The sequence below is a fragment of the Nicotiana tabacum genome, chromosome 10, assembly GCF_000715075.1.
Source record: "Nicotiana tabacum cultivar K326 chromosome 10, ASM71507v2, whole genome shotgun sequence".
Taxonomy (NCBI): domain Eukaryota; kingdom Viridiplantae; phylum Streptophyta; class Magnoliopsida; order Solanales; family Solanaceae; genus Nicotiana; species Nicotiana tabacum.
Genome location: NC_134089.1, coordinates 132,928,474 through 132,941,265, shown reverse-complemented (window position 1 = coordinate 132,941,265; position 12,792 = coordinate 132,928,474). Strand labels below are relative to the sequence as shown.

Sequence of the window (12,792 nt, the reverse complement as noted above, 5' to 3'; positions counted from 1 at the left end):
GTTATTCTATTTTTTGAAACTACACCTCCTAATATTAGAAATAATGAGTCATTAACAAACTTGACATATAATGAGTGATGCAATTAAAGCGGAATATCATTGTTGGATGTAGTTATAAACTTATTATGTTTCCTAATCTTAAGTTGTAGTGGAACTTACTATTATTATGTTGGAATTTGACATATGTTAAACTTTTTTTTTTTTTTTTTGGATTTTAAAATTGTGTTATATTCATGGTTCCAATTTACTTGTTTTAGTAGTATTGACTCACATTGCATGTTGTTCATTTTTTAGTTAGAATTGATAGATTAGTTTTCTCAAATATTTGAATAATGTTATGACATTATATTTATAAATATTAATTTATTTTATCAAACAAGAATTCCATGATATTCTTACAAAATGTATGTTTTTAGTTTTTGTAAGTATCTAAACTAAATATTATTAATTTGAAATATATATAAAAATTATTTTTTCAATATTAGTTTTAAATATATTATTACTAATTAATGTATTTTCACGAAAAAATATACATCTTAAATACCAAATATTATCATTTATACTCATAAAATTTATAGGCATAAATATTAACTTTTAAGTTTTGATAATTACTTCATTTAAATTTTAGTCTAACTGTGTAATTATACTTGTGCAATCAAACAGTAAACTTGTAATTACACTATGACAAACAAACGTATCGTCGTAATTACACAACTATATAATTACTAGGTTGTATAATTACTACAATAGTAATTACACCAATTTCAATTAATTGGTGGCTTTTCAAACATACCCTTAATAATCAAATGTAATGTCTTAAAATGGATCTCGTCGTTTAACACCATGAAGCAGACGTGAGAGAAACTTTTTGTCGACGTGAGAGATACACCTCGTATGCTTTTGATGACCATAAATACAACAACAACAACAACAACAACAACAACAACCCAGTGTAATCCCACAAGTGGGGTCTGGGGAGGGTAATATGTACGCAGACCTTACCTCTACCCGAGAGGCAGAGAGGCTGTTTCCAGGAGACCCTCGGCTCAAAGAGGCAACAAGAGACACTATATTAGTACTATCAATAGACTCATAATAAAACAACATAAAATACCATGAAATCCATAACATAACATAAATGCCATAAAAAACAAAGTAACAGCAATATAAGAGATATAGGAAATACGAGAAAGATATAAGGTATTAATACACAGCAGATAAAGCCCATCATCAGTAGTTGATCAATAGCATCCTAAGACTAACTCCTAACTGGCTAGTCTCACTCTAGTGCGCTGTAAAAAAGACATCACAATTTCCCCTAACCTACAACCTTAATGCTCGATCTCCACAATTCCCTGTTTAGGGCCATGTCCTCAGTAACCCTAAGTCGCGCCATATCCTGCTTGATCACCTCTCCCCAATACTTCTTAGGTCTCCCTCTACCTCTCTTCGTACCCACCACCGCCAGTCGTTCACACTTTCTCACCGGTGCATCAGTGTTCCTCCTCTGAATGTGCCCGAACCATCTGAGTCTTGCTTCCCGCATCTTGTCCTCCATGGGGGCCACACCCACCTTCTCTCGAATATCTTCATTTCTAATCTTATCCTTCCTTGTATGCCCGCACATCCACCTCAACATCTTCATCTCTGCAACTTTCATCCTCTGGATGTGTGAGATCTTCACCGGCCAACACTCGGTCCCATACAACATAGCAGGCCTAACCACTGCCCTATAAAATTTACCTTTCAGTAACAGTGGCACTTTCTTGTCACACAGGACTCCCGACGCTAACCTCCATTTCATCCACCCCACCCCTATACGGTGTGTGACATCCTCGTCGATCTCCCCGGACCCCTGAATAAACGACCCCAGGTACTTGAAACTACCCCTCTTAGGGATGACTTGAGAATCAAGCCTCACTTCCACTCCCGCTTCCGTCGGCTCTGCCCCAAATTTGCACTCAAGGTATTCCGTTTTCGTCCTGCTCAACCTGAAACCTTTGGACTCAAGGGTATGTCTCCAAACCTCTAACCTCTCGCTGACGCCGCGTCGTGTCTCGTCGATTAGGACTATGTCATCAGCAAATAGCATGCACCATGGCACCTCCCCTTGAATATGATGCGTTATAGCATCCATCACCAGGGCAAATAGGAAAGGGCTGAACGCAGACCCTTGGTGCAACCCCGTAATAACCGGAAAATAATCGGAATCGCCTCCTGCTGTCCTAACCCGAGTCTTAGCTCCATCATACATGTCCTTAATCGCCCTAATGTAGGCAACCGGGACCCCTTTAGCCTCTAAGCATCTCCATAAGACCTCCCTAGGAACCCTGTCGTACGCTTTCTCTAGACTGATAAACACCATGTGGAGATCCTTCTTCTTATCCCTGTATTGTTCCACCATCCTCCTAATAAGGTGGATAGCTTCTGTGGTAGATCGCCCCAGCATGAACCCGAACTGGTTGTCTGAAATAGACACTGTTCTTCGCACTCTCATTTCTACCACTCTCTCCCAAACTTTCATGGTATGACTTAGTAATTTAATACCCCTATAGTTGTTACAGATCTGGATATCGCCTTTGTTCTTATACAACGGGACCATTGTACTCCACCTCCACTCTTCGGGCATCCTATTAGTCTTGGATATAACATTAAGCAACTTAGTAAGCCATTCCAAACCTGCTCTACCCACACACCTCCAAAGCTCAACCGGAATTTCATCTGGTCCGGTAGCTCTGCCCCTTCTCATCTTACGCATTGCCTCCATGACCTCATCGACCTCAATGTCCCGACAATCACTTAGTTCATGGGGGCTGTCGGCGTTCCTCAATTAACCTAGTACAATATTCTGATCCCCTTCCTCATTTAGAAGTTTATGAAAGTAGGTCTGCCATCTCCTCTTAATCTGGTCATCCCCCAACAAAACTTTGCCGTCCTCATCTTTTATGCACCTCACTTGGTCCAAATCTCGAGTCGTCCTCTCTCTCACCTTAGCGAGTCGGAGTAACTTCTTCTCCCCGCCTTTGTTCCCTAGTTCCTCATACAAACGAGCAAAAGCTGCCATCTTTGCCTCCTTCCTAGCTACCTTATATCTCGCAATGTTCGCTCTCTTCTCCTCCTCTCCAGTGCTCCCCACTAACCGTAGGTAAGCCACCTTCTTCGCTTCCACTTTACCTTGTACAACTGCATTCCACCACCAGTCTCCTTTGTGGCCACCGGTGCGGCCTGAAGATACCCCTAACACCTCTCTCGCCGCCTTCCTTACATAGTCCGCCGTCGTCGACCACATAGTGTTTGCGTCCCCACTACTTCTCCAAGCTCCCATTGCCGACCACCTTCCTTCCAATTCCTGGGCTTTAACCTTAGTCAAGGCGCCCCACCTAATCCTCGGGCGGCCTCGTACTGACCTCTGTTTCCTTCTTATCATAATACTAACATCCATCACCAAGAGCCTATGTTGCGTTGCAAGGGTCTCACCTGGGATAACTTTGCAATTCTCGCACAACCTTATGTCGCATCTCCTGAGGAGGAGATAGTCAATTTGAGTCTTCGCCACCGAACTTTGGTAAGTAACCAAATGCTCCTCTCGCTTCGGAAAACTCGAGTTTGCAATCACTAGATCGAATGCCTTGGCAAAATCCAGCAGTGAGGTGCCCCCTCCGTTCCGTTTCCCGAAACCAAAGCCGCCATGCACCTCAGTATAACCACCTGCCGACGACCCAATATGACCATTGAAATCCCCTCCTATGAATAACCTCTCGGAAGGCGGAATACTACGAACAATGTCATCCAACCCTTCCCAAAAATACCTTTTAATCTCCTCATCACAACCTACTTGCGGTGCGTACGCGCTAACGACGTTTAAAGTACACTCACCCACCACCAATTTAATAGTCATTAGTCTATCATTCACACGCCTGACCTCTACCACCGACTCCCTAAGATGGCTATCTACTAGGATACCCACTCCATTCTTACCCCTCACGACTCCAGAATACCACAACTTATACCCATCCGCGTTTCTCGCCCTCGATCCGACCCACCTAGTCTCTTGGACACACGCTATATTAATCTTTCTCTTCTGAAGGATCTTCGCCAACTCTATAGACTTACTCGTTAGCGAACCTATGTTCCATGACCCGATTCTCAACCTATAGGCTCCCTGGCCCCCTCTACCTCCCCTGCCTCCTGACCCACCCCCTGACCCCGGGCCCACTCTTTGCCCCACACTCTGCCCCACCTGAGGACATGCCTTTAATCTATCATCCCAGACCGCCGCCACTACACCTACGACAGATCTACAAAAGACTCGCTAGTGCACAATGGACAACAAATCAAACTAGAAGGAAACAAGTGACTACCTGTACACCTATTGGATGATTTAACTATTGTGATCTAAAGTAACATCAATTTAGCTAAAACCAAAAGGAAAACAGTAGAACGGGAGGTACCAATTCCCGAGAACCATAAATGTAAACTTAAATTGGCCAACTCTTGACTCCTCAATACCCATAGTTGAATTACAGTACTAAGAGTTATTGCTTGACTCTTAACACGTTGTTGAGGAGCATATAACACGTGGGTTATATAATGTTATTTTAAGTTGTTTCAATTGGAGATAAAACACATTTTTTTTTTTGGCAATTTGGTTACATCCCAGACTAGAAAACAATATTGAAGGAATAGTGTTCGAGGAGAATTCTTCTTTACTCATAAGAAGGTATGGTGTACACTCTGATAATATTATCTTTATATAATTTATGGTTTTTTCTTATCAATGTTTGTTTGATTTGTTAGGATGTTGTAATTATTTAGTACCTTAATGTATTTTTATACTCTTAGTACTAGGTTTGCATGCTTCTATAATATGTTAAATTTTCAACATTTGAAATATTTGTAACACATTTTCAACATTTTGAATTCTTTTACTACTTTATTAAATTATGAATAGTTAATTTTTAAAACTTAACAAGGCGTACCATGCATCGGGACGAATGCCATGCCTTGCCCTATATCAGGTAAAACATCTCGCATTGCGCCCCTCTTACACTATTCATATGAAACTAGTTTTATTTGATGTCCTCAGACTTCCAATTTCCTATTTTACAAGAAATCCAAAAGCACTATTTGCAATACTATGGATTGAAAACAATGGAAAGTATGACACTCAAGCCCGCAAAAGTTTTATGAATAAATACAGAATTGCACTTTGATGTTGCAGAAAACAAAGTAATCATCATTTTCTTCAACAGCCGACTTTGATGCTTTCAATGCCAGTGTAGAATCTCTCTTACCGGCTTGTAAAGTTTGATCTTGAGGAAGAAGCCATAGAGGAAAAACCACCTGGTTTTTTTGCAGGAGAAATTTGGCTGGAAAATTTGAAAAATTAAAAAGAAGATTAGAGAATAATAGAATACAGTATGTTGAAGCATCAAAACTGTAAGTAGATCTTTACCTGTGGCTGTGATTTCTTTGCACAGCCTTATTCTTCATAGCTGCGAGATTCTTTACTTCTCGACTGTAAGAAACGGCAGAAACAGAATCAGCTACCTGAATAAAGAGGCCCTTTCAAAGAAGCAGAGCTAATTGAGCAACTCACACAAATACACATACAAGTTACTAGAAATGTTAAACTTCTTAACGCAAAATTTTCCAATCAAACTGCATATAAGCTGAAGACCAAGAAGATACATTCGATACAGGCCCATGAACATAGAGACAGTTGAGGACAAATTTAAGAACACAAACACCAACACTGGGAAAGATATCCAATATGGAGTGGGGGAAAGAGTGCCTATAGTTGCATGAATACAATATCAGAACCATGTGTTCCAAGGAGGCCAAACTTACCTGTTTACAAACTCTATTTTTGCCTTCTTCATCAAGGTACTCTTTGTGTTGCAAAAACTGCTACCAGGTCCACTACCTACAAATTACCTATTTACTCAGGAACAAATAGAGAAGTAACTTATTACCTTGTAAGGTGTATCTTATGACAAAATACCATACATTCTCCAATAAACATTATGTATTGACTTTGACAATGAAAAGGGATCTGAAGAAAACATGAAGCGTACCCCAAAAGCTTCTTTTATTGCTAGAAGGTGGAACCTTTGTGCAAACTCGAACTTGTCGGCTTTGCCGTTCTACAAAGACAAAAGAGACAGTCCGACTATAAGCCAAATATAATGGTAAACTTATACCATATCTCCACTACAACAGAAATAAACTAAGCAAGTTTCAAGAACTAGATATAGTCAGATGTGATCACGACACAACCTATCACCATAATAACCAAATTAAAATTCCTGAGGGGATTTGCTTAAATACTCTTGAGCTGGTACTGAATTTTGTAATTCATTCTTAAAAGTACTAGGAGAGGATGGTAATACTTACTGGGAAAACAAATCAAAGAACAAAGAAAACAGAAGTAAAGCACATACTTGCATCTTCCTTTTGATACAATTCCTTGATTCTTTCGAATGACCTTTGTTGAGTCTCCTCCACTTCTTTTGACTTTGCCTGCAAGTAAATTTTATACCCTTTTGTAAATGTTGAATGATTTGATAACCACAATAAGAAAAAGATACGATCTAATACTAAACATACTGACATACATCAAAATAAAGGAGTAAAAAGTATGGAATGGGAGAACAAGATATGAAACGATAAATCACCTCATACAACAGTTTCCATTTAAATGTTACTTTCTTTTGCTTCATTCTCTCAACCACCTGATTGGTGCTCTTCTCACCGAACTGAATCTGGTAGAACCTCTTCCAAAGTCTATCTGTCACTTGACTGAGATCTCTTCCCTGAAAGAAGAATTCAAAAGTTAAAATTTTTAGCCTGCTCTGTAACACGGCAAGAGGATAACCTAAACATAGAGTTTCTTACTTGTGTCGAATTCTCCACATGTATTAACTGTTCAAGAGAACAGTGAGGCAAAATGCGCTCTAGTAGATGAGAATCTGTTTCACCAACATCCCCTAGGTATCTGACATTATCTATAGCTGTCTGAACACATAAATCTACCAGTGAAGGAACCATACGCCTCATTGTTATACGTTGTTTATGCCGACTAAGTGCTCCAATCTATTCTGGCCAGTTACACCTTCACAGGAAAAGCTAATCAGCAGCAAGAAAAAATTGGCAGAATATAATCCAAATTTAGAAACATTTAGTAGATCCAATAGTAAGCTAGAGTCCAGACAAACAACTACTTCCTGCCTCGAGGCCTCTAACCTTCTGCACTTTTCTTGCTGTACTCCAAAAAATAATTTTTGCACATATATAGTTGAATTTTCTTCTTTCACGTTACAGGTTATGAAAAGTTACGAAACGATGCTTCTGTATATTCCTTACTCCATAATTCCACACATGTTGAAACTTAAGCAACTCTCAGTAATGTAGCACACCTCTGACTCCACTTAAAAAATTATTGCTTTAGGAAATACTAGAAAAGACTCAAAATAGTCCCTCTTTACCAGTTTATTTGATCATATTTCCTTTTTGGTCCGTTCCAAAAAAATGACCCTTCCTATATTTGAAAACAATTTACCTTGAGAAGTTTTTCTAGCCACACAAATGGACACATAAGTTTCAAAAGTTGTCTTTTTTTCTTTCTTTCTTTTTTAAACTCCGTATTTGAGAAGTTGTCTTTTTTTCTTTCTTTCTTTTTTAAACTCCGCATTCAGTCAAATAGTTCACATAATTGACATGGAGAGAGTAAAATTTTCAGAAATTTAGAATTCGTGGATTATACATAAAGCAATGATCTAAGGCGTCGATTAATCCTACAGTAACCGTCCGGAAGATTATAAGTCAACGGTAATTATAATTAACAGATCAAATCAACTGGATCATTGAATTTCACAAAGCTGTAGGCATAACATTGAAGTTGCAATCAAATAAGCGTGAATTAAGCATAAGAACTTCAGGTATATAAATTTACGGATCGAATTATCAAATTATTACTGAAAACAGGAACTAAAAGAGAACTGAAACTCACCGGCACGTATCGGAGCTGAAATTCGGCCGACGGACTCCGACAAAGAAAAATCTGAAATCTGAACTTGGGAAAAAGGAATTTGAATTGCAAATATGATTTTTACAAACTTGTATGCATCGGAGGATTCATGAAAAATACTGAAAATAAAAGAATTGATCGATTGATGGAAGAAGACGAAGACGCCGATGAGAGGTTGTATATCCCCTAAAGTAATATCGAAGGGGTTGGAGCACGTGTTTGTACGCGCTGTGGCTGGCAGGTAAATATGGGGCCTTCGAATTTGGATTGAAAAATTCGGGCCCAAATTAGTAAAAAAGCAGTCTCCAGGTGGGCTTTGGAAGAAAAGAAGCGGACTCCTTGTGTGATTGGCTTACAGTTCGTACGGGATTAGTGAAAATAGCACGGGCTAGCCAATTTTCAGACTAGTAACTAAAAATAGTCAGCATTTTCAAAGTCATTGAAAAATAATCATTATTTTACTGAAACACAAAAAGTTTCAGCATAATATGCTCAATTAGGAGCTCCTGCGTAAAAACTTGCAGCATATTATGTTAGAACTCTAGCGTATGGAAAGTTCTCCTGCGTATAGGAATGGCAAGCGGTGAGGGGCGGCATAGGTGCGAGTATTTGACCAAAAAATATAGATCTTGGTTCAAATAATTAAATTTATAGAAATAAGGGTTAATCTTAGCTAATAATAATATCACTAGACGAAGTTTTTAAAGAAGCAACAAATATTAGGTAGATCTGGTCGAATAATGGCGATAACATGCAATAAATACTTTAGAAACCAGGTATAACAAAATAGCATTTAATGATAAAGAACAACAATAAATGACATTTAAGTAAATAGAGTGAATGAGTCACCCAAGAAAGGAAGGAATAAGTGGATGTTCCTCTGGACAATGATGAATGATAGACAAATCCTTGAATATTCGAGTTATTCTCGAATCTGATGGAAAAGTATGGACAAAAATCTCAGTGAAAAGGTGATGTTTGTATCTTAGCAAGTGAGAGCCTAATCTTTAAGTCAAAGTGTGTTCTTTACAAATGAATATCATAATTCCCCTACCATTGCCTCTTTTCCTATTTATATGGGACATATTCATAAGAAACCTTAATAGCACAACGTGTAGAGAATATTCACTAGAATATTCTATCCTGAAAAATTAGCCGTTACAGCTCTATCAACGCTACTCGACCTCGACCCTTGTTGACACCTCGACTTCGACTCTCGTTGACTCTTCGACTACAGACTTCGCTGCTTCTTGGGCCATCTAGACGAACGACGACTTGAGAACTCTTCCTTTAATACTATCTCGGCTAAAATATTCTAAAGACAGATTTTGACCCATACAGTTAGTCCCTCCGCTTATTGAAGCCGGCTTCTGGCGTGGTCAATGAGTGGATTTTGTTCGTTGTGGTCGAAACAATCGAGCGAGCTATGCAGGTCGTGGTGATTACGACGAACTGGCAATGTGGCCCTACGGGGGCCATGACGAGGCCAATGTGTATTGTAATTTCCTGCTCATACTCTGTCAAATTCTATTATAGTTTAAGATATCGTCCCACAAAGACTGGATAATCTATGCTACAACTTGTATTTTTTTAACTACTATTGAGAGAATCAAATTGATGAAAAGTGAGTGAGGTTTAAAAATTGTTAATTACTTAAACAAAATAAATAACTTTTGGAAGATTTAAAATTTTTAAAAAGAGATGGGAATTATTGAATTCACTTGATAATATTACTATAATAAAATCGCAATTTCTACATTTATTTCTTTAAAGAATAATTGCTTATTTTTAATACAATTATATTTGATCACTAAGAAATAACCAATTAATAACACTCTGTGAGGATTATATTAATTAATCAACTTAAGACTAGTGACGTTTAAACCGAAATATTTTTCTTGCTTGAATTATGCTAAAAGAAAGTAAAAACTTCGTGAGAATATTTTTACTAAGGATCGATAATCTTGCCTACAATAATTCCTCTGTGAGAATTAAAACTGAGGAAAATAACATTACTGACTTGAAATAATAGTCTACTAAAAAATTAGTTTCACTCTACTATTTTATTCATCAGTTATTATATATTAATTTTGCTCCGTGAGAATTACAAACTTAATATAAGTATAACTTAGAGATAAAATATGTAGACATGATAATAGAGTAATTAAAAACTATCATTCCAGTACATTATGAAATGTGAATAAGAAGTTTCAAGCCAAAAATATATAAAAACTGAGATAGTATTATAAAATATATCAAGCTTCATCAACTATCCCAACGAAAAGAGATTACTCCATTATGGAGTAATAAACGCTAAAAAGATATTTAGAAAATTAGAAATATTTTTACTACAAAAAAAGAAGACATGGACTAGTTCTTGTCTTGCAAAGATTAGATATCCTTATACAAAGAGAGCTTGCTATTTATAGGAAAAGATGAGTAGTTTTTGTCATGTTCCACTTTTGCCAATATGAAATCCATGTATGCGAATGTCACGACCCAAATCCATTAAAGGTCGTGATGGCGCCGGACACCTCTGTCAGGCAAGCCAACACTAAATAATTAATTAAATTCTCATTTTTATATTTTGAAACCATAAATTTCCTTCAATTTAACTAGTAAAAAGATGAACTTTGCAGAATAATTAATAATATTTTCAAATATTATACTAAATATTCCATAATAATCCCAGAACCCGGTGGTCATAAGTGCATGAGCATTTACTAGGAATTTAAAAATACAATACAATAACTGTCCGGAATACAAATTTGGACAGAAAAGAAAATACAAGTACTCTGAAGGAGACTCTGCTGGCTGCGGATCGTCTCATAAGATGCAGCTCACCTAAGTCCCCGTATCAACCACGCCACTGCGCCCACAAGGCCACTGAACACATATGTGCATGTACAATAAAATGTACAGTAAATATAATATGAGTACGTAAATCAATGCGTACCCAGTAAGTATCCAGTCTAACCTCGAAGAAGTAGTGACGAGGGGTCGACTTCGACACTTACTAGTGGTCCAATAATATCAGGTACAGTAAAGAAGTGAATAAATATGAGACAGAGTAAATATATGAAACAAACAAGTATAAAATACGTGGTACAATTTTCCTCTTTATAATTTACTCAAGCTCTCAACTAGCAAGTTCCCTCCGTAACCGCAATACTCTCCCTCTCTCTCTCTCTCTCTCTCTCTCTCTCTATATATATATATATATATATATATATATATATATATATATAATGAATTTTATCAAAGAAGTTGTCATGATTCAAATCAAGGAAAAATTCCTCAGATACACTGCTTCTTGCCAAATATTACGCACGATTCCATAAGGATAATATATATAGGAAATGCCGAGGCGTACGGCCTAATCAAATATAAAAGTAAATTGTGCAATGCCGAAGGTCGAACAACGTGAACCATAGATGCATCTATTAACCTGCCGAGGCGATCGACCCGCTCCCATAAGAGTAGTAGAAGGAAATACCCCGTTCGCGAATCATACGTGCGATGCGGTTAAATATAAATTTATTAATAAATCATAATCCTTTTCTTAATTCTTTTCAAAATAAAGATAATTCGACGTGAAACTTATAAGGAAATTTTCCTCGCTCGCGAAACATACATGCGACGCGGTTACACACAGATTTCTTAAGTTATTAAAGTATTCATTAATTCTTTTTAAATTACGAATTTCAAATGAAAAACCTTTAAGTTCCAAACTTTTTCTCACTTTCAACTCCTTTCAAAACATTTGATAAGCTAAGTCAATCTCGCTTCATCTCAAGATAAACAATAAACATAAATTAACAATAATATCAACAAGGCATGGTGTAAGCCTAAAACTACTCGGACATAGGCATAGCTAGTAGCTACGTACGAATTCTCGTCACCTCGTGCGTACGTTGCCCCCACAATTAGAAGCACAGAATAATTTAGTTCACCTATGGAGTTAATTCCCTTTTACAAGGTTAGAAAGGAGACTTACCTCCTCCCAAGGCCTACTTCCAAACTCAAGAATGCGCTCAAACCCTCAAATCAGAGCCGAACGATCCAAAACTATTCAAATAGTATAAAAACTAATCAATATATGCTCAAGAGTTCATATTCTAACTATTAAGGAAATTTTCCAACTCTAAATGCAAGATTCCTAAAATTGACCCTCGGGCCCACATGCCCGAATTCCGAAAATTTTCAAAGAAAGTTGTTACCCATAACCTTAGGAACATAATACATGATTTTCACTAAGTTTCATAATTATTTTCGTCGTAGAATCTCATTTTTATCAAAACCCTAGGTTTTTTTATCTAAACCCATGATTTTCACTAACTTACATGTTATAATCCACTCACAAACTATGTATTTAACTTATATTAAGTAGAAATTACTTACCTCCACAAGCTAGGTGAAAATCCCTCTCAAGAAGCTCCAAAATCGCCCAAGGAGTGAGTGAAAATGTGTAAAAAAAAATGGTCTAAGTCCCGTATTAAATGAACCTCACTGCCTCCAGCTTTTTCGCACCTACGGTGCCTTGGCCGCACTTGCGGTACCGCACCTGCGGAGAGGCCATCACAGGTGAGCATTTTCCCCTACTGGCCAAGCTTCGCACCTGCAAGCTCAAGGGACCGCAGGTGCACCAAAACCTCCGCACCTGTGGTGCCTGGGACTATCCTTCTTTCTTCACGTCTGCGGCTCGTAGCTCGCACCTGCAACTCCACGCGTGCAGGTGCTGTCCCACTTCTGCGGAACTCGAC

The 12,792-nt window shown here is 37.8% G+C and overlaps 1 protein-coding gene across 1 annotated transcript; it reads right to left on the bottom strand.

The window, feature by feature from the left end:
* Positions 1 to 5,056: 5,056 nt before the first annotated feature.
* Positions 5,057 to 8,293, bottom strand: LOC107762669 (uncharacterized). Its single transcript, XM_016581045.2, has 8 exons — positions 8,012 to 8,293; positions 6,898 to 7,114; positions 6,678 to 6,815; positions 6,444 to 6,522; positions 6,078 to 6,146; positions 5,851 to 5,926; positions 5,456 to 5,518; positions 5,057 to 5,369 (listed from the first exon to the last, which is right to left on the bottom strand). Exons 2-8 carry the CDS (start codon positions 7,057 to 7,059, stop codon positions 5,291 to 5,293), a joined length of 666 nt encoding a protein of 221 aa, XP_016436531.1. The 5' UTR covers positions 7,060 to 7,114; positions 8,012 to 8,293; the 3' UTR covers positions 5,057 to 5,290.
* Between the last annotated feature and the right edge of the window lie 4,499 nt (positions 8,294 to 12,792).

Bases quoted from the DNA above. Each gene is read 5' to 3' on its own strand.
- LOC107762669 (XM_016581045.2), bottom strand. From the start codon at position 7,059: ATGAGGCGTATGGTTCCTTCACTGGTAGATTTATGTGTTCAGACAGCT. The intron at 6,147-6,443 runs GTATGTGCTTTA...TTGTCTTTGTAG, and splicing joins GTATCAAAAGGAAGATGCAA to AACGGCAAAGCCGACAAGTT. The intron at 5,370-5,455 runs GTAAAGATCTAC...CAAATTTTCCAG, and splicing joins CAAAGAAATCACAGCCACAG to CCAAATTTCTCCTGCAAAAA.